The 22,815-nt window shown below is 40.5% G+C and overlaps 1 protein-coding gene across 4 annotated transcripts in view; it reads right to left on the bottom strand.

Annotated features, from left to right (window-relative positions):
- The window catches only part of Rnf212b (ring finger protein 212B), a 70,770-nt gene that overhangs the window by 2,882 nt on the left and 45,073 nt on the right, over positions 1–22,815 (bottom strand). For 3 of the 4 annotated variants that reach the window (XM_011245289.3, XM_006519865.3, NM_001370899.1), the window contains 10 exons: positions 13,001–13,116; positions 11,944–12,004; positions 10,934–10,962; positions 9,300–9,346; positions 9,048–9,090; positions 8,820–8,880; positions 8,394–8,442; positions 2,523–2,562; positions 1,840–1,934; positions 632–693 (listed from right to left, as the gene is read on the bottom strand). In XM_011245289.3, coding sequence (XP_011243591.1) covers positions 632–693; positions 1,840–1,934; positions 2,523–2,562; positions 8,394–8,442; positions 8,820–8,880; positions 9,048–9,090; positions 9,300–9,346; positions 10,934–10,962; positions 11,944–12,004; positions 13,001–13,116 — 603 coding nt within the window. The remainder of the gene's footprint in view (positions 1–631; positions 694–1,839; positions 1,935–2,522; positions 2,563–8,393; positions 8,443–8,819; positions 8,881–9,047; positions 9,091–9,299; positions 9,347–10,933; positions 10,963–11,943; positions 12,005–13,000; positions 13,117–22,815) is intronic. The other variant, XM_006519867.3, reaches the window with a different exon arrangement.

Here is a 22,815-nt window from a genome sequence, read left to right as displayed (position 1 = left end):
GGTTCATGAGAGACTTTCAGAGAAAATAACCTCAAAAAAACTGCAAAGATACAAAAGTGGAATTAAAAGGCAAGACTGAATTTTTCACTTACTGGATATCCTTACAAACGTCTACCATACCCTTTCTTTTTGTTCTTTGAATTAGGATTAGTCTCATAAATTTACCTCTGGAAGAATAAATACGTTTCCTAGTTTGTGCAAAAGATACATTCCATTGAGAAGGAATCTTCATTGCCAGAGCTCATAGAGCAGGCTGTGCGCACTGCTGTGTGGGAGACTTAGAAGAACATGCTAAGTCCATGGCCAGCCTGGGCAACTCACTAAGATCTGACTTCAAATGAAAGAGGTCTAGGGAGACAGGTAGCTGGGAGAGTACTAGCCTACAATGCGCAAGGTTCCCAGTGCCTAAGACAAAACAAAACAAGACACCAAACTACTTGGGTAGTGGTAACTCACACCATTGATCCCAGCACTCAGGAGGCAGGCAGATCTCTGAGTTCAAGGCCAGCCAGATCTACAAAGTGAGTTCCAGACAGAGAAACCTTGTCTTGAAAAACCAAACAAACAAAACAAAATTGCATCGTTCCCCCCCCCAACCGAAAAGCAAAACTAAGTTACTGTCAGACCTCACCTGTAGGACTGGAAGTTGGAAACCAGGAAGACTCTCTGGTGTGGTTCTGCTTTCCCTCCGACCTGAAGGGGAGGAGAGAACTGTCATTTAACTTACTCAGTGTCTCAGCCATGTTACTGAGGACCATAGTATCATTGGTACTATGATACTTAGGAAGCTCTAAAACAAAGACTACTACTTCGAAAGGGAAAGACAGCTTGTCACAGTGGTGCCTGCCTATAGTTCCAACACCTATAAAGCAGAGGCAGAAGAATTATGGCCATAGACAGTTCAAAACCAGCCTTAGCTAAATGGAAAGACCCTTTTTAAAAAGGTGCACACCTGTAACCCTGCACTTGGAAGACCAGCTCAGTTACAATGGGAATTCCAGGCCAGGCTGGGCTATTTGAAACCTTGTCTCAAAAAAGCATGTGAGCAATGGGTAATGGTGTCTGTTCTTTTTGATGCCAGTGTGGCTATAAATGATGGTATGGGGACAGAACAGTCTGAAACTTAAGTTTAATTATAAGTTGAAAAAGGCAAGATAAATATTTGAGTGAGCATTGAAGGTGACAACAGGGCTGGTGACAGAGGTACTTTAAAAAACATACTGTTTTTTACAACCATTGGAACCAAACACCCGCATGTTCAGTGTGGGATCTAAACATCCACAGCTTATTTTTTTAAACATTTATTACTTGTGTGTGTGTGTGTCCCCGTGCCATATACTCATATGATGTTCAAGGACAACTTTCAAGAGCTGCTTTTCTTCCTTCCATTATGCAATTTTCACACCTCTGAGTCCTAGGGATCAAACTGTCACGAGGCTTGGCAGAAAGCCTCTACCTGCTGCCCTCTCACCAAATCCCAACATGAGATGTAGAAAAAGCCAGACCTTGTAGTATATGCTTGTAGTTAAACACTTGAGAAGTAGCTGCAGGATGATCACAAGTTTGAGGTACGCCTGGACTTCATAGATGTTTGAAGGCTATCTGACCCGCACAACAAGACCTGGCTCAGGAAACCTAATTTGTGGTTAGTAAACACTTTTCACAAGGCCCTGGTCCTGGGTGTGATGTCTAGATTGTGGAGGTGGGGACGGGGAGCCAGGCTATTCCTGCAGGACAATCTGTGCATAATAGGATTCAACTGGTAAGAGGTTTGAACTAGTCAGGCAAAATTCAGACCATTCCCTTCATTGTAAAGAAAACTTGAGAATATTAACTTACCAGAATTGTTGGGAGTGAGGACTCTTGTGTGGCCTGAATCCCCACTGAAGAATGGCCTAAAAGAAACCCCCTGTCCGGAGGAGGCAGACGAAGGTCTACGGAATGGAAATAAAAGCATCAGCAAAGCTAGAATTGCACCAGCCCAACTGTAATCCCAGGGGTGGTGATCCACAGACACAGGAGGACTGAATCAAGTGCAAGTCCAGGCTGAGTGCCAAGATAGAATGACAGACCAAGACTTGTCTAAAAAACTAATCAACCAACCAACAATAACCAAGGTAAACTCAGTAGAGGAAAGGAAAGATAAAGGTAAAAGAGCATGTAAGAAGTAAGCCTTTAGGCCAGAGAAGAGAGAAAATCCTGCCTACAACTGAGATGAAAATAATCTGATTGCTATTATACACAGTACTACTCTATTCAAAAAACTACAGATTATGAATGACAGTAATATAGGCCATTGGGCAAGAAACCCTAGGAATTCTGGCGGACATTTTGAGAGTACATCCCCAGAAAAGGACAAGAAAACTAGGCATGGTTGTGCTCACCTGTGTGACCCCAGAACTTGGGAGGGAGGCAGAGGCAGGAGGATCCATCCAGAGTCCAGAGGCAATTTGAGGTCAGTATGAGCTACATGAGACTCTGCCTCCAAAACAAAACAGAAAATGAAGTGCAATGTTACTTACCTGTAAGAGAGGCTATGAGTTGAAGCTGGAGAAGGGGTTTCTGGAAAGCATAAATATGAACCAGTGAGATAATGCAGAAGGGATTCAGGGGCTAGGACAAGAGAAATGGGGCCAAAGATTTTCCACATATGTTCTAGGGTAAAGGCTTGTAAGCACCCTTCACGGTGCTCTGTTCAGTTTCTTGAGTTGGGAGGACAGGGCCTGTCGCTGTCTGATGTGTATCAATGTGAGTATACTTCAGCTTTCTCTCTAAGATGGTACTGAAAAGTGGAGCTGAAGGAGAGACATCAGTGAAAAGAGAGAATCAGAGCTCCAAAAATGGCGCCCAGCATCAAAGGCCAGGAGGAAGCTTGCGAAAGCAGTCAGAGTCTCCTTTCAGGGTCCTGAAATTATAAACATCTGGTGGCAGTCTGGAGAATGAAGAAAAACAAAAACAAAACTGACAGTGAATGTGAGTAGAACTCACACACCTATAGCAAACACTATAACCTTTCAACTGTAGTCATGTCTCCTCTGGCTTCATGGTAGCTTTGAAAACCAACAGGCCATAATCATGTATAAAACAGGTTTGATAGTCACTAGAGGGAAGGACTGGGGTTGGAGTTCTTCAAAGCTGCCATCTCTGTGCATGTGTTGTATGGTGTGCATGTGTATGCACACATATGTGGATGCCAAGTTGATGTCAGGTATCTTCTATTGCTCTGTACACTTTTAAAAGCAAGGTCTCACTATGTAGCCTGGCTGATCTAGATTCACAGGGATCCACCTACTTTGCCTGCCAAATGGTTGGATTAAAGGTATGTGCCATAACACCTAGCTAGTACTTTTTTTTTTAAAGGTTTGTTTTAAATTAGGTATATGTGTGCATATGAGAATATGTGCCCAAGTCATGGGATCCCCAGAGCTGGAGTCATAGGCAGTTGTGAGGAGCTGTTGTGGGTGCTGAGCCATCTCTCCAGCCCAGTACCTTATTTTTTGGGACAGGTTGGTTCTATAGAATTGGGAGCTCATTAGTTCTGTTCATCTAGACAGCCAAACAGCACTTCAGGGAATCCTCTTATCCCTACCTCTCTGATGCTGACACTGCCACTGTACCTGGACTTCACATGTGTGTTGGAGAGTCAAACTCAACGATTAGAGGCACTTGCTTTGGCTGCTTGAGAATATATCAGCTGGGGCAAATAACAGACTGAAAGACATAGAGGAAAACTGGGGGGCGAGATGTGTGAGAACTCTGAGACGTCCTAACACGTCCAGGATCTAGACTCAGGACTGTGCACAAACGCAGGAGACAGTTGGAAAGGCCTAAGCTCTCACCGTGAACGAACCCTGAGGCTATACAAATGGAAGACCTCAAAGAACAGTTGTCAATTAGATGACTAAGTGCCAAAGTATGCAAGTCATGTGACATATAAAGAAAAGACTATGGCACATATAAAGAAAAAATAATCCAGCACTGAATTTTACAAAGATCTAAACACCCTTTTAAAATACATTTAAAGAAGGCAAGTAAATTATGTCTAAAGCACCAAAAATGGCTTGGTGAACTGTTCAGCCCTTAAGAATATTTGCTTCGCTACACAAACCTGAGGGCCTAAATGCCTGGGTCTGATCCAAAGAACCCATGAGAGAGAAAGAGAGAAAGAGAGAACTGGCTCCCAACCGTTGTCCTCTGCCTGCCACATGTGTGCTCTAGCACTAGAGTCCCTTCTGCCCCACTCCTCCCTTATATTAACATGCTAAAAGAAAGGATGAGAATAGTGCTTTATCCAATCAAGAAAGAAAATTATACAAGAAAGAACTAGTACTGTGGAGGTAGGGGAGGAGGGATGGCTCAGCTAGTAAAGGGCTTGCTATGTAAACTTGAGGACCTGGGTTTGGAACCCCAGGACCCATCCCAGGCATGGCATTGTAGTGTGAGCTTGTAACCCTGTCACTGGAGGGGACGAGAGATAGTTGGATCCCTAGGATTTTGAACCAGGCAGTCTAGCAGAAATGGCAAGCTTAAATGAGAGACCTTGTCTAACAAATTAAAATGGAGCTGCACAAGGTTCAGGAAACACTAAGGAAGATGGAATGAAAAAATCTAAGACCCTGAGAGTGGGGAGGACATGCTGTTGTGTTGCATTTATCAACTTCCAACAGCAATGGTTACCTGAACAGGATGATACCTGTAAACAACTCCACTATGGACAGGGAGTGGGAAGGACTAGGAAACGTCATCCCAGCTGAGGAGTTCTTGGCAATTGAAGGGGCATTATTTTTCTTTGGGGATATGGCAGGTAGGTTGCCTATGTTCATATTGGCAGGGCTAATTGGACCCAGTGGATTATATGTATTTTTTAAAGATTTATTATTATACATAAATACACTGTAGCTCTCTTCAGAAATACCAGAAGAGGGCATCAGATCTCATTATGGGTGTTTGTGAGCCACCATGTGGTTGCTGGGATTTGAACTCAGGACCTTTGGAAGAGCAGTCAGTGCTCTTATCTGCTGAGTCATCTCATCAGCTTGGTTATATGTATTTTTAAAAAGAACATGAAAGTGGGAGGAAGGAGTGAGGTGATTGAGGGTAGATACATATGTATGATCAAGATACACAAGTATTTTCATAAGTAGGAAATTATCAAATAAATTTTTAAAAATTTGGGCATGGTAGTGAATACTTTGATCACAGTGCTGGGGAGGCAGAGGCAGGTGGATCTTTGGAGTTTGAGGCCAGTCTGGTCTATAGAGTATGTTCCAGGATACATAGTAAAACCCTGTTTCAAAAAAAAAAAAAAGGAGGAGGAAGAAAGAAAGAGAGAGGGGAAGAAAAGGAAGGAAGGAAGGAAGGAAGGAAGGAAGGAAGGAAGGAAGGAAGGAAGGAAGGAAGGAAGGAATTAAGGTGACTGGGCTGGTAAGATGGCTCAATGGGTAAAGCACTTGGTACCAACTCTGATGATTGGAGTCAAATCCCCAGAACCCACATGGTAGAAGGAGAGAACCAGTTCTCAAAAGTTGTCCTTTGGGGGCTGGTGAGATGGCTCAGTGGGTAAGAGCACCCGACTGTTCTTCCGAAGGTCCAGAGTTCAAATCCCAGCAACCACATGGTGGCTCACAGCCATCTGTAACAAGATCTGACTCCCTCTTCTGGAGTGTCTGAAGACAGCCACAGTGTACTTACATATAATAAATAAGTAAATCTTTAAAAAAAAAAAAGTTGTCCTTTGACTTCTACACGGACACTGTGGCTCATTTGTACCCACATACATATACACACTAAATAAATTAGTAAACGTAATTAAAACATTTTCCTTGGGGGCAGGTGTTGAGACAGAGTCTTTCTATGTATCTTTGGTTATCCTGGAATTCTATGTAGATCAGGCTGGCCTGGAACTCAGAAATCAACCTGCCTCTGCCTCAAAGTGCTGGGATTAAAGGTGTGTGCTAGCATACCCAGCTAATAATCATGTTTTAAAGTGAGGCGGGTAGTAATTGAGGAAGATATCCAAAGTTAACCTCTGGACTACATAAAAGACAAAAATCCACTTTACTGGTGATCAAGTCATGGCTTTATGTCACCTATGCATTCTACCAGCTGGGCCACGTGCCCTCTCCCTGGCAAAGAGTCTTAAAAGTAGCAAGAGAGAAGTCACTCATCACAAATAATACTCAGCAAGATTAGCGTTGACTTTCTCATCAGACACACCAGGGACTAGAGAACACTCCAAGTTCCCAAAGATTATCAACCAGAAGGAAACTTATATCCAATAATACGATCTTTCAAAACTGAAGGAGGAATTAAAATATTCCTATATAAACAAAAATTTAGACAGTGAACTTATCACTCTCAAACTTGCCTTATAAGAAATACTAAATGGAGTCTTTCAGGCTGAAATGAAAGGACACTAATTAGTAACTCAAATGCAGAAAAGGTAATTATATAGGTAAATACAACAAAAGACAGTTTAAGTGCATTTTTCTTGGTAGCTTCTCCCCATCAGATTTAAAAGACAATTGTATAATGCAGTAACTTAAAATTTGTGTTGCTGAGTATATAATTTAACAAAACTATGACATTTTGGTAAGTATTGATGTTAAATGTGGTACTAACTTAAACCAGGTTTTTATAAATTATGTTAGCTGTAATCTCAAAACAGTTTTGAATATGGTAAAGGACATAATGAGATCTAAAGTGCTACACTAGAAAACAATCAACTTAACACAAAGGAAGGCAGTAATAAAGGAATTAACAACAAAATGATGACATTTATAAAAGAAATAGCAAAATGGCAGTTTTTTCTTATTAGCAATTAGAGCAATTATAAATGTGTTAAAGTTTCCAATTAAAAAGCAGAAAATCAGAGCTAATGCTACGTAAGCTGGAGACCCAGATCCAACCCCTAGAAACCACCTAAGGGAGGAAGAGAACCAGCTCCACAAAGTTGTCTTCTTACGTCCACATAGATGCCATGGTTTGGTATGCAGTCATGTGTACACATACTAAGTTAGAAGAAAAATTTACATAAAATCAAAACAAGCTGGGAATAGAGCACAGTGGTAGACATTTGCTGAGTATGCATTTGATCTCCAGCACTGATTGAAAAGAAGAAAAAAATGAAGGAAAGCAGAAAGCAAGCAAGGAAAGAGAGAAGGGAGGAAGGAAAGAAGAAAAAGACTGTGAATTTATCTCAGTGGGAGTATGCTTGAGTCCCCAGATTCAATCCCCAGCCCATTATACACAGGGCCTTCCATGAAGAAAGCAAACAAGAAAACCCTAGTGGCTGCACTAGTAACAGACAAAACAAGACTTTAAAAACATTGTTACTACAAACAAAGCCCATGTTTTACCTTTAATGCAGAGTAAGAAAACAAGCAAACACCTTTCAGGTTATAAGCTGCTACTTTATGTGCTAGTGAGATGGCTGAGTAGTAAAGCACTTGCTCAAACCGAATGGCCTGAGTTTGATCCCTGGAACCCACACAAACGTGGACGGAGAGAAGTGACTCCACAGTTTTTCCTGACCTTCACATGTGTGTCATGGTGCAGGAAAGCAGAAATAAATCACATCGTACAGAAGACATTCAGTTTGTTAGCTTTCCTTTTAGACTTAATTTCTACTGCCATCTTGTGGCAATTTTGAAAATTCAAACTGCTTAAGTTATTCTGATCAGAGGTTTTTGGGTTTTTTTGTTTTTGTTTTTGTTTTTTTTTAAGTAGAGGTAGAGAAAGATAGAGACAGAGAGAGGTAGAGAGGTAGAAGGATGGGGGAGGGGGAGGGGGAGGGGGAGTGGGGGAGGGAGAGGGAGAGAGGGAGAGGGAGACTGAGAGACTGTTGTGCTATGGTACACATGTGAAGACCAGAAAACTTTTTAGTTGTTTCTCTCCTTCCATCTTTTTAAAAATTATTTATTTATTTTTATTTTATGGGCATTGGTCTTTTTGCCTGCATGTATGTCTGTGTGAAGATGTTGGTTGCCCTGGAACAGGAGTTACAGACAGTTGTGAGCTGCCATGTGGGTGCTGGGAATTGAATCTGGATCCTCTGGAAGAACAGCCAGTGCTCTTAACCACTGAGCCATCTCTCCATCTTTCTGTTTGTTGGGGGAACCAGACTTGGATTAGAAGGCTGTTACCCACTGAGCCATGCCTTTGATCAGGTTTTCAATGGCTATCGTCAACTTTTTATTTTCTCCCTCCCTGTTTCAGAAAAAACAAAAAACAAAAAACATTACTTGAAAAACTGTAATCCATGGTTGACTACCTGGAATCATTTTCTTTTCAGGAAAAAATTAAAACAGCATTATATTATGCATAGGACACTAGAAATTTCTGGTATCTGGCAGAACATACAGACTTCAGATACTTCCCCTACCCTCTCTCACCAGTGTAAGAGTCTCCAGGAGTGCTCCTTACGTGCAGACCTCTGCTTCCCTGACAGAAAAATAATGACCATTAATGACTCTACCCTGGTTTTCTATATTCCCAGCTCCCCATTGTTTCTCAGTAACAATTCATTCACACATGTATTATTCTCTCACATTGTGTGAATTGGTCTTAAGAGGGACCTATGCTCTTTTACTTCAAAAATGCCTGTGGCAGATACTGTGCATTCAATTCTTGAACACTTACACTACAGTCACCACTGTTAATTCTGTGTCATTTTCTAATATTGAGTATCCAAAATAGGCTCCATATGGCATGAAAAGATGTGCCAAAACCAATATAAATGTAAGATTATTGAATTACAGCCTTGCTTTTAGTAAGCATTAGAAACCTTAATATAGAAAAATAATATGATCATTACTTACCTGTTCCACGTGACCCATGCCAGCCACTGTGTAAGGGATGGACTCCATAGAAGAAGAGCGACTACATAAAATGAGACAAAACAAGAATGCAAACAAAACAAAAACAAACACAAAAATGGGTGTTACATTGACTTGGCAGTAATTCTCTTCAGTTCCACTTCGAGCCACCTCATTCATCTTCCAACTTTGTTAACAGTTACAATGTTCAATAATAGGCTTTCTACTCACCTGACTACTTGGCTGCTATGGTGGGAACTGGGTCGTGGAGCAACTGAAAGAGCACAAAGTGTAGGGAAAATTGCCGTTAGTATATACTCTGCCTCATCTGGCTAATTTGCTTTGAGCGGTTATCTGGCTATATCATGTAAAGTTAGCAAAATCATGTTATAGTCTCTGAGGAAAAAAACAACTTCCATATGAGGAAAAGATATTTACTCGTCTCACACAGATATCTGGAAAGAATTAGTTTTTGTTTTTCACCTGACTGTGATGGGGAAGTAATACCCACGGGTCGAGGTGTGGTTAACCTACAAGAAAACAAAAAGAAGGCAGCTTTGATCGCATGGATCAGAATTAGAGGTCACACTAGAGAGTCAATCAGTCATTGATTATAAAAACAGTAGCTTTGAAGCTGGAGAAAAGGCTGAGTGGTTAGAGCAGGGACCCCAGTTCATTTCTGAGCATCTATGTCTAGAAAAGAAAGAAAGAATGGAACAGCAGCTTCTCCTCTAAGCATAGAGTACTTCCTCCACTGCAGTAAAGCCATTGCCACAGCATTCAGAAGTCAAGGGACCTTGTGAGGCCCCTTTACTCTCCATTTCCCCAGTGGAACCTTCCTCTACTTTCTCATAGACTAATTCTGGAGTCTTTTCTTTCTTCCTTCTTACACTAGCATCTTACCAAATTTCTCAACTTTACATCTACTCATTCATTCATTCATTCATTCATTCATCCATCCATTCATCCATTCATCCAGCCAGCTAGCTAGCCATTCAACAAACATATCTATGTTCTATACCTTAAGACTAAAACAATTAGCTATGAGTGATTCACAGGCTACTAAGAGAGAAGGTAAGACTCAGGCCTGGATAGATACCATCCAGTGGTAGAGTGCTTCCTTAGTAAGCCTTGAGATTTGACTTGCCAGGACCACAAAGGAAAAACCAAGCAAATCCAAGCACAACAATGGTTGTGTATTATAATGCATATATAAAAATAAAAAAATTGAAATACTGATAGTAACCTCTGTAACTTCAGGAGTGCTATGTCTTTTTAATACATTCACCATTAAAAATATTTAGTAGTTGGTAGGGCACAGACTGTCTGTCTGCTGTTGTGCACAGTCACAGTACTTAGTAGTATTGCTGAATGAATATTTATTGAATGAACAAATTCCAACTCCATTTGATAAAGTCATTATGGAGAAAGTAATATATGTTGGATTCTTGAAGGATTAGTAGAAATGTATAAGACAATAATCAAGGGTGGGCATTACAATCAATATTTCACTTCAGAGCTGAGCATGGTGGCACATGTAATTCTAGTTACTTAGGACGCTGAGTCAAGATCACTAGTTCAAAACCAAACTAGGTAACTTTGTGAGGCTGTTTAGTAAAAAGAGGACTGGAAGGGTGGGGTGAGGAGCCATGGTGGTATGTACCTTTAATCCCAGCACTCCAGATCTCCATAAGTTCCAGGATGGCTAGGGCTACATAGTGAGAGTCCCCTCTCCATAAAATAGGGGGTGCTCTTGAGTACACTAGCTCAGTGGCAAAGTACTTGCAAGACCCTAGCCCCCAGTACCACAAAAAATAAGACAAAAATATTTCACTTCTGTCAGAGACTCAGGAAAGTAAATGATCAATTCATTAACCATTTTATCCATCATGGAGTCACACAACTAGGAATCAAGAAAAACTAGCCAAAAGCTTCCCAACAGAAGAAAATGGCTAAGGGTTAAGAAGAGAGAAATGCCAGATATCATAAATTGTTCATTACATACAGTACACATGTGGCATATCATCATATACTTATATACAATTATAAAACTGGAAATGTTTTGGAGAACAAATCAGAAGATTTCAAGATAGAGGGCTAGTGTGTTAGAAACCCACCTGCTTCCATAGTAGCAGCTTGGAGATCCCTGTAGGTGGAAAATGAAGTAAGGGAAGCTATAATTAAGGGTTCTAATTAGTACATTTTAGACTGATTTGTTAGATAATTTACCTGCAAACTCCCTTAGCTAAGGCTGCCAACAGAAGGACAAAAAACTGTTTCCTTAGAAAATTATTAGCTTTGAGAGAATAAAAATTTCGTTTCTTTTTGTAAACTCATACCGGGGAGCTAGGCATACAGCACATACATGTAGTCTCAGTACTGAGGAAGGGAGGCAAGAAACTCAGGAGTCCAGGCTAGCCAGCTCAGTAAGAGGGCTCAGTTGGGAAAAACGCCTGCTAGACCTGACTGCATTGATCTCTCATTCCTACCGTGGAAAGAGAAACTGCTTCCTTAAAGGTACCCTCTGACAGACAACTGCACTCATGCACACATCACATACACATCATACATCTTACACACATACATACACCAGCAATAATATTAAACAGGCCTTGAAAAAAAGAGTTCAAAGCTGAGGGTATTCTAGACTCAATCTCAAACAAACAAACAAGGAAAAGATCTTGAGGTATTCTGGACTTCTTCAAAAGAAATGTTAAGGTGAAATACATTTCTTAATGAGGGATTCTCATCAGTAATAGCACGACTCGCTGACATCTCAGAATGGTCAAAATGTGCTAACTATTGATGCTTTCAACCCTCCAAAGTCTTCTATATCCTTCTGGGAAGCACTGTTCTATGTAGCCATCTAGAAAGGGACAAGGTAGCAAGTAAAATAATAATGAAGAGTCTCCTTCAACTGGGGATGGTGATAGGGTGGTAGTCCTGGACCACAGGAGACTGGGACAGAGGATTCTGAGTCTGAAGCCAGCCTGGACTACACAGTGAGAACACTGGGGATGTGGCTCAGTAACTGGTCATTTATCGAGCATGTGAAAGACCTGGAATTTGATCTCTAGAAACCAAAACCAAAACATGTAAAAAATAAAATAAAATCTATTTCATTCACCTTTAGGATGTCTAGAATTTTCTTCAGTTCTCCATTCTCCTTTCTTAAGGCTGATAGCTCTCTAGGCAAAAGATGGAAACAATCAGGTCCAGGTCACTATGATAAAAATTATTACTATTATCAACATCTTAGTTACTGCTTACTGAGAGGTTTTTGCAGCTATACAAGGAGCTTTCATCAAGGATCTGGTGACTCAGGGAGAAAATGGCAGGGTTTGATGGTAAAAACAAGTGAACAAAATAAGCAGGTATTTGGTATGACTTCAGGGGGTTTTGCATAGAATTCCACTTCTTGTTCACACACAATCTTGAACTACTGATGTGTAAAAGTTTCCGACAACTAGGCCTTTGAGAAGGCTCGGTGGAGAAAGGCCTTGTACCAGATCTGATGACTTGAGTTCAATTCCCTGAACCCACATAGAGAAAGGAGAAAACCTGAGTTGTCCCCTGACCTGGCAGAGGTATGCAGAGGTCAAAGGACAACACACATCCATAAATAAACATTAAATAAACAATTTAAGTTTCCAACGAGGATTCTAGTTTTTTCATTAGCATTTTATTTTATGTACATTGGTATTTTGTTTGTATGTATATCTATGTAAGGGTGCTCAGATCCCCTGGACCTGGAGTCACAGGTAGTTGTGAGCCACCAAGTGGGTGCTGAGATTTGAACTTGGGTCTTCTGGGAAAGCAGCCAGTGCTCTTAACCGCTGAGCCACCTCTCCAGCATCAAAGATTTTGTCTTTTAGCTTAAGATTTCCAAAGTGCATGTTATATTTCAGTGTTATCTGTATGAGTCAGCTGTATCTTATTTCACTGAAGAGATGATTTTGGATATAGTGAAGTAAAAGAGAAATGCCATACAGTGAGGAGAGTCCATGGAGTGAAGAATGAGAAAATAAGAGAGACCAAGGAGAGCAACCAAAACTTTCACCCCTGACTTCCCTACGACAATATGAACACACAGAGGGCCACGTTCAGTGCTTACATCTGGAAAGGTCTACAGCTTTACTCAAAGAAAGAAAAGGTGCTAGCTGGAGATGTAACTTAGTGCTTACTTGTTCTGGCTGGCCGCCATTTCCTGGGCCTCCTTCACAGCTGCTTCTAACTTTGTAATTCTGTCCTTATAAAAGGCAATAAGAAGATCTGTTTGTTTCTTCTGAAAGCACCACACCTACTAGGAAAAAAGAGGTCTTTAGCAAAAACTTATATTAACGCCTCCATATTACTTTTGACTATAAAGGGAAATGCACTAAGTTATAGTTTAGAACTGGTCTTCCCCTATAGCCTTTAGTATAACTTGTAACTCGGGCTGGAGAGATGGCTCAGAGGTTAAGAGCACTGACTGCTCTTCCAGCGGTCTGAATTCAAGTCCCAGAAACTACATGGTGGCTCACAACCATCTGTAATGGGATCTGATGCCCTCTTCTGGTGTGTCTGGAGAGAGCAATGGTACTCATATACATTAAATAAATAAATAAATAAATAAATAAATAAATAAATAAATAAATAAATAAATAAATAAATCAAGGGAGAGCCAAAGCTTTCCATTTTAGGACACTGGCTTTCTCTTACCTTAGTGGGAATATTCTGGCATTGTAGAATATTATATACATATAATACTTAGACTGTGCTATTTGAAGGTTGTTTGTGCTGTTTCAGTAAAGAGTGAAGCTGTGACCAGGTGTGATGACACACACTCATCATCCCAGGACCCAGGGGAAAGAGGCAGAAGGATGAGGTGTTTGAGGCTGGCCTTGGCTGCCCACAATGTGAATTTGAAGCTGGTATGGGCTATGAGATCCTGTCTCAAGGAGGAAGGGCACAAAAGAATATTTCTGATTTTTGTTAAGTTTTCTGATTTATTTCTGGATATAGGCATATAACTTTATCTCTTGTGTCATTTTTACCATTTGCTACACTAATGTACCTATCACAGGATTGTTGAATCAGAGTTAATATTTACAAAGTGGTTTTGCTGTGTCAGGCTCTATTTTGAATACACAGCAGAATTTATGTCTCATCTGCTTTCTCACTGATTTGACTATAAACCCTTTATCAAGGGCCCTTCCCTGGGTATGTGTACTCTTCTCATGAATTTTTTTCCTCATCTGATTTGCTTATAAAGATAAAATTTTAGAAAATTTGAACAGAGCAGAAGCAGAGACAAAAATTACTTAGAATCTTGGGAATGGTCTGAAATGGTGGGAGGGGGCGTTTGGAAGTAATAGTTACTATAAATCGATAACTATGTAATAAGACACAGTACTCCCAACAGTCTAGTTTTAGCTGTGGGATCAACATGGAATGAAATGAGTTATTATAAGGCATTTAAAATCTTAGCTGACTTTGATAGTTCATGCCTATAATCTTAGGTCTTATGAGGCTGAGGTAGGAGGACTGTTGAGGACAGCCTGAGCTACATTAGTGGACTGCAAAGCAAGATTCTGTGATAAAAAAGGCAGGTAGGCAAGACTGGTGAGATGGCTTCAGTGGGTGCTGTGGAATGTGCACATAAGCATACATACACTACACACACACACACACACACACACACACACACACACACACACATACATTCCCCCCACCCAGTTATTGTTCTATTGCTGTGAAAAGACACCATGGTCAAGGTAAGTAACTCTAATAAAAGAAAGTATTAATTTGGGCTTATTTATAGTTTCAAAGGGTTAGTACATGATTATCATGGTAGGGAGCATATCGTCACACAGGCAGGCATAATGCTGAAGAAGTAGCCAAGAGCTTACATCTGGATACTGGGGGGCAGGCTTCAGAAACAGAAACACACTGGGCCTGTTTTTGAGGTTTCAAAAGCCCGCAGTGACATACCTCCTCCAACAAGAACACATACTCCGGCAAGGCCATACTTCTTAAACCTTCCAAGCAACTCACCAACTAGAGACTAGGCATGTAAATATATAAGTTTATGGGGGCTATTCTTATTCACACCACCACAAAATGCATTCACATCAAAACTTTAAAAAGAAAATGTACAAAACTTTAAAAATTAACAAAAAAAGGGAGACTAATCAAAGCCAAATCCTACCTTAGTCCAGATACTGCTCTTTGAGACTGCCAAGGGTCACAGGTACACTGAGACTAGACACTACTACAGAACTCAAGGAGCCAGATTAGATTATGGGAGAGCCCTCTGACTAGTCTTTTTTTTTAAAATTTTAAAATTTTTTTTTTAAGATTTATTTATTTATTATATGTAAGTACACTGTAGCTGTCTTCAGACACTCCAGAAGAGGGCGCCAGATCTCGTTACGGATGGTTGTGAGCCACCATGTGGTTGCTGGGATTTGAACTCCAGACCTTCGGAAGAGCAGTCGGGTGCTCTTACCCACTGAGCCATCTCACCAGCCCTTTTTTTTAAATTTTTTTTTTTTAAGATTTATTTATTTATTATATGTAAGTACACTGTAGCTGTCTTCAGACACTCCAGAAGAGGGCGCCAGATCTCGTTACGGATGGTTGTGAGCCACCATGTGGTTGCTGGGATTTGAACTCCAGACCTTACCCTCTGACTAGTCTTAAGCAAGTCTTCTTTACCTTCTTACCTCCACCCCCAACTGAAACCTAAATCTTAGATGTAGCCACTGGTTATATAGCAATGTTCTCTTTGATAAAACCTCCCATCTTTGAAAGAAGCTCTTTAAGACACAGGAAGGTCTAAAGAAACATGAAACATTTCATCCTGCAGGGAACCTCTTTAAAATTCAGTAAATAACTCAGCTTCAGGAAGTCCCTGAAACTGACCAGACTCACTAGGCCCTATCATCCTCAAACTATGTATTAGTGAGAACTGCTAAGAGAACCTCTCAGATAAGGGAAGCTACTTGGAAAAGGCAGATGAGCCAAACTGCCTGGAAGGGCCTCGGACCAACTGAGCTGCCTGGAAAAGACTCCACCCTATTACGTAGATCATTTTCTAAGATGATTGCTTTGTTAATACAGTAACCCAGAGCAGATCATAAAAGTTGTTATACTACTGACACCACCATCTAGATAATGCAAGTGTTAATATTATAACACTATGTAAACGACTTACTTCCAGACCCAGACATCATTCCTTCACCTCTACATTTAGGATCAGACAATAAGTATCATAGTCTTCATGTTACAGACTTTGGCTCATTTCAGAAATTATAAAATTGTCAGGCTGGTGGTGCATGCTTTTATCCCAGCACTCAGGGGGCATGTACATTTTTGTGAGTTTAAAGCTAGCCTGGTCTTCATAGCGAATTCCAGGCCAACCAGAGTTAGATAGTCAGATTCTAAGGAAAAAAAATGTATAAAATCTAGCTTACAGATACTAGCAGGCTTTTTATAAAACTTACTGCAAGTCACTATAGTGACAATTACAATTTTTTTTTTTTTTGGTTTTTTTTGAGACAGGGTTTCTCTGTATAGCCCTGCTGTCCTGGAACTCACTTTGTAGACCAGGTTGGCCTTGAACTCAGAAATCCGCCTGCCTCTGCCTCTCAAGTGCTGAGATTAAAGGTGTGCGCCACCACGCCTGGCTCTTGTTTTTTTTTTAAAAAAAAACAGAAATATTATGAGACTATACTTTTGTTTTGATCCCAGGTGTAGGGATGTGGGGATGCCTCGTATGAAGCAGCTCGCTAGGATTTGTCTGGTACTCTAACAGAGATGTGGTTTTGCCAGCTGAAGATAGTTTTTGCAACTGTGTGACGTTTGAAATTCTGGGAACTTTGCAGATGATATATGTTTCAGGATATTTGATCACACTGTGAGAGTGTGTAATGGAAAACCCTGTTTCTAGTATTGGTGCAGCTCAGCCCTAGAACATACCTTTAATACAAGAGCTTTCTATTTACTGTAAAAATGATTGAATAAAATCAACCATAGGTCAAGAGATGGAGCAAGCAACCTGTTGACAGGGAATAAACAGGAAAAAAACCCAGAGAGTGAGAGGAAGTCAGAAAGATGGAGAGATGCGATGGAAACAGAAAGGAGGGACATTCAGTTGGGTTTTTAAGATAGTATGGAGAGGAGAACTGTTTTGGTTTGGTTTTGGTTTTTTCCTTCTGAGACTTCAGATGAGGAGGAAGACCAGCTGGGTGCTTTCTCTGACTTTCTGAGCTGGCAGGCTTTTACCACAGTGCCTGACTCCTGAGTCTTCATTTGGTAAAATGCAATGTTTGGTATTTTGTTTTAAAAACAACAGGTATGGAAAGGTTGGGGACCTGAGAGGTGAGGTAGGTGGTTGTTGGTCATTGAGGGAGATTGGTTGCAGCCTGTTAGTAGTCATGCTCAATGAAGAAACAAATTAGATTCAGGGATTCTCTCTCTTTCTCTCTTTCTCCTCTATACTTTCTCTGCTATCTAGTCAAAGTGGTGAAACAGGTAAGGGGGGGGGTGTCAAAAGAAGAATTCACAACATAGCAAACACAAGCTACACTGCACTCATCTGGGATTTCAATTACCCAGGGTGCAGTGTAGTTTAAAGTATTTTCAGATCAATCCTTGTAGTGCTTGTGTTTGAGTAACTCTTACTGTACTTAAAGTGATGCTGGCAATTTGGAAACACCAAAAAGAAGCCTTGAAGTGTTTCCTTTAAGTGAAAAGGTACAAGTTCTCAACTAGAGGGAGAGGGGAAGAATGTGTGGAAGTTGTTAAGATTTTGCTGAGAACAAGCATACCCTTGTGTCTTAGGGTTTCTACTGCTGTGATGAAACACCATGTCCAAAAGCAACCTGGGGAGGTAAGTAACTTAGCTTACATTTCCATATCACAGTTCATCATCAAAGGCAATTAGGGCAGGAACCTGGAGGCAGGAGCTGATGCAGAGGCCAAGGAGGAGTGCTGCTTAATGGCTTGTTCCAAATGGCTTGCTTAGCCTGCATTTTTTTAACTTTAACCCAGGGCACCACCCTAGGGGTGGCACCACTCACAGTCAACTGTGTTCTCCCACATCTATCATCCATTGATAAAATGTATCACAGGCCAATCTGGTGAGGACACTTTCTTAGCTGAAGTTCCTTCTTCCCAAAATGCCTCTGGTTTGTGTCAAGCTGACATAAAACAAGCCAGCACATTGTAAAACTGTGTAGAAGTAAAAAGAAATTCTTCCATTTTTGCATTGTGAATCTCTCATTGTGCCTAATTTACAAATTCAACTTTACTATAGGTTTATGTATACAGAGGAAAACTATAGCACATATACATTTCAGAACTATCTGCTGTTTTATGAATCCACTGGGGAACATGGTATTCCTTGTGGCTAAAGGAGGACTGTATTGTTTATGGTTCTTAAATTAGGCATCATCTCTCAATAAAACAGGTGGATCTTGATAAACCAAACGGAGTTGGCATTAGAGACAGAAAAGAATTGAAGAAAACAGCAGCAAAAAAGCAGATTAATAATTTTTAAATCAATTTTAAAAATAATTTCAAAATTATTCTATGTAGCCCAGCTGACCTCAAACTCATGATCTATTTCTTCACTATTCCAAGTCCTGTTGTCATAAGCATATACTACCATGCCATCTTCATATTAGTAACTTCAAAGTAAATTCCTTATAAAAATAAAACCAGAAAGGATGAATAAAACTAGCATGTTTAAAGTTGGCTATTCTCCCTCTTCTCCCTCTCCACCCTTCTTGGGCAGTCAAATAAACAACTTAGTTTGGACTTGTGGCATGAAATTTCTGCATGAATAGGTCTATTTGGTTTGGTCTGTTGGGCCTATGCAGTGGCTCAGTCTAGTCCAATAGTCTTCTATACATTTTATCTACAATTTTATTTAACACATAGAACCTATTTCTTTTTGCTTTGAGACTAGGACTTACTACATTATCTTTGGCTATCCTGGAACTTGCTATAGACTTGGCTAGCCTTTAACCCACAGAGATCTACCTGTCTCTGCCTCTCCAGAGCTGAAAGGTATAAATGCACCACAATGCCTAACTAGGACATAACTTTTATTTATTGAGGAGAGCATTGTAAAACTTCAGTTCGGAGTTAGGTCTATCAAAAGGCTGGGGAGAGTAAAGACACCTGAGAAGAGCTGTTTATCAGCTTATATCTACAGTGACAAGATAACCGCAATTATCTATGAGAAGGAAAGGTTTTTGGGCTCATTGTTCCCAAGGTTATAGTCTATGCTTACCAATTGTATTAGGTACTTTTCTGAAGCTGTGATAAAATGCTATGGCCAAAGGAACAAACAGAAGAACTTGATCTATGCTACGGTTGCAGAGTGTTGAAATCACAATGGTAGAGCAGGAAGCTGAGGGCTTACACAAGAACCACAGCATAAAGGTGAGTGAACTGGAAGCAAAAGGCTCTGGCTTCTTAGTGCCCACCCCTAGTGATGGACTACCTCCTGAATGGTTACATTTTTTAGACCTTCCCAAACATCATCATCAACTGGGAACCAAGTGCTCAGAAATCTGGAAGGGGGGCATTTTCATTCAAAGCACCACACCAAGTAACCTTGGTTTTTTTTTTTTTTTTTTTTTTTAAGATTTATTTATTTATTATATGTAAGTACACTGTAGCTGTCTTCAGACACTCCAGAAGAGGGCGTCAGATCTTGTTATAGATGGTTGTGAGCCACCATGTGGTTGCTGGGATTTGAACTTCAGACCTTTGGAAGAGCAGTCGGGTGCTCTTACCCACTGAGCCATCTCACCAGCCCGTAACCTTGGTTTTGGACCTGTGGCAAGCACAAAGTAGGCCCTCAACTTCAAATGGCTGGCAGGAAGAGAGACAGGAAGGGACAAGGATCTCCATATTCCCTTCAAGTACATGTCAATTATCTAACTTACTTCTCCTAGCCTCACTCAGAACAACACAACACAAAACACCAGGGTCTTGAACTTTATGTAGCTGATGATGCCTTTGAACTTCTGATCCTCCTCACTTCCTGAGACCTGGAATATAGGCATGTATCTCTGTGCTCAGTTCTATGGGGTGCTGGGGAGTGAATCCAGGACTTCATGCATGCTAGGCCAACACTATCAACTAAGCTATTGTGATGGTTTGTATATTCTTGGACCAGGGAGTGGCACCATTTGGAGGTGTGGCCTTGTTGGAATAGGTGTGACCTGGTTGGAATGGGTGTGTCACTGTGGGTGTGTGCATAAGATCCTCACCCTAGTTTACTGGAAGTCAGTCTTCCACTAGCAGCCTTTGGATGAAGACGTAAAACTCTCAGCTCTGCCTGCGCCATGCCTGCCTGGATACTGCCATGCTCCCACCTTTATGATAATGGACTGAACCTCTGAACCTGTAAGCTAGCCCACATAAATGTTGTTTTTTATAAGACTTGCCTTGGTCATGGTGTCTATTCACAGCAGTAAAATCTTAACTAAGACGGCTATATCACCATCCCAAACTTTACCTCCTGTAGGTTCCACATATTCTAACAGTGACATAGACAGGTGGCCAAGTGTTTAACATATGAGCCTTTGGGAGACATCAGTTTCCAAACCATAGCAGAGGCATGGTTGTGGAAGCAAAGTAGGAGCTCAGCAGATTCACTATGTATTTTTGTTGTTTGTTTGTTTGTTTTGTTTTTTGCTCTGGTGTTGCTTATTGTTTTTTTACACTAATTTATTTTGGGAGGGGGCACATGTGGCCATCAGAAAATAGTTTGAAGGGTTCTGTTTTCTTCTTTCACCAATTGGATTCTGGAGATTGAACTCAGATCATTAGGCTTGGTTGTGAGCCTAGTCTTTAACAACTGAGCCATCTTTCCAGGCCAGGTCATTCCACTTAGAAATAAGTGCCCTACCCACTGAACAATCTTACTGGCTCCCAACGTGGGTTATTAAAACAAAGATTCTGTCTATAAACTAATATGTTTTAGGAATAAACACTACTTGTAGCACTGTTGTTATTAGTAGTAGTAGTAGTATTAATTTTTTCCTTTTGAGACAAGGTCTTAGAATAGTCCTTTCTGGCTTGGAACTTGCTATGTAGACCAAGCTGACCTCAAACCTGCTGTGATCCTCCTGTGCTAGAAGCCTGACAAAAGTGGCTTTTCAAAAAAAGTGGCTTTACTTTTTAAAGTTTTCTTGTGTATATGTGCACATATGTGTGTGTGCTTGTGGAAGCCAGAGGTTAATGGTAGGTGTCTTCTTCAACTTCCTTCACCAAATTTGACTTTACCATTTCCACTACCACAGCTGGCCTATGATGGCCTCTAGGTAGCCATCTGTCTCTGTCCTCCCCGCTGCTTTGCCCAGTGCTGATATACCTGACTTTTTCTCTGGGTGCTAGGGATGCGTGCTCAGGTTCATAGGCCTGTGCAGCGGCAGCATGCACTTTACTGACTGAGCCCCCCAAGTCCCTAATTCTAATTTCTAAGGATGAGTTTTTATCTGGTTAAATATTTATTGTCTCAAGCAGTTTTTAATGTTTTGAGCACTTGTAATAGAGTTGATAAGTTTTAGAGAGTTATTTTAAGGTTACATAATTGAACCCACATCTTCCAGAAGAGCAGCATGTACTCTTAATCACCTAGAAATCTTTCCAGTCTCCCTGACCTCCAAAAGTCTCACATTTATTTACTTGTGTGTACCATGGACTGTGTATGGAGGCTGGTTCTCTCCTCCCATTATGTGTGTCCCAAGGATTGAATTCAGGTTCTCATGCTTGGTGGTAACTGCCTTTGCCCACTGAGCCATCTTTACAGTTCCAGGTCTTATATTTCTGAAGTATATTTCAGAGTTACGAGACTAATGAAACAGAATTTGATTTTAGAAGTATTTCAACTGAAAAAAACCTGCCAAGAAAATGACAGCATTAGCATATCAACACTTTGAACCATATGAAGGAGTAACAAATGCGTGCAAAGTTCATCCTGGCAGCATCACATGGATGACAGCAGAGTGACACGCACTTCTTGTGAAATGCAGCACTGCTCAAGCTGTCTCGCCTCACCTCCCCCAGATTCAGTGATGGAGAGCAAGCTTTACCTGCCGATTTATAGGAAACAGGCCCAAGGAGCACAGCGAATAACCCCATGAATGCAGGAAACAAAATCCATGTTATGAACAGTAAGACAAAAGACCATTTTATTCTTTAATAATAAAAAGAAATAAGGTAAAATTTATAGTTAAAAAGATACTTGAGAAATAACAGCCAACTGAAATATATACACTTTATTGAAAACTAACTCAAACAAACTCTAAGAACAATCAGGAAAGTCAGGAGTGGTGGCGCACACCTTTAATCCCAGCACTTAGGAAGCAGAGGCAGGAAGATCTCTGTGAGTTCAAGGCTAGCCTGGTCTACACAGCGAATTCCAGGACAGCCAAGGAAACCCTGTCTCAAAAAACAAAACAGCAACAACAACAAAACCCCCAAAGACCCCCCTCAAAATCATGAGATAACTGAGGAAATATGAATACTGTGTAATTATTTGACAATATTGGGAAATACTTAAGAAAAGAACTCTCATCTTAAGTGACACACATGAAATATTTACATTTAACATGATAAAATGCCTGACTTTGGATAATTTGGTTGAGATTTTAGAAGATAAGGGGAAAATCTGGCCATCAGCTTACAATTGGTGAAATAAGATGATGATTAGTAATGGAAATTCATTACATTGTACATATATTTTCTCTGGTTTAATATAGTTTATGTTATCTATAACAAAATTTTAAAGTTAGGCATGACAATGCATACTCATAATCTCAAGTATCCAGGAGGTTGAGGCAAGAGAATCACAAGCTTGAAGACTACCTAAATATTTTATGAGATATTGCCTCAAAATAAAATTTAAAAGGGCTGGGGATGTAGCTGAGAGGTAGAGACTATTAGTCTATCTCCTTTGAATAGTCCCAGTAGTATAAAAAAAGTTTCAAAACTT

This window comes from Mus musculus, chromosome 14, assembly GCF_000001635.26.
Source record: "Mus musculus strain C57BL/6J chromosome 14, GRCm38.p6 C57BL/6J".
Lineage (NCBI taxonomy): Eukaryota > Metazoa > Chordata > Mammalia > Rodentia > Muridae > Mus > Mus musculus.
Note: the sequence above shows the minus strand (reverse complement) of the source record. Positions and strands in the feature narration are given on the sequence as shown.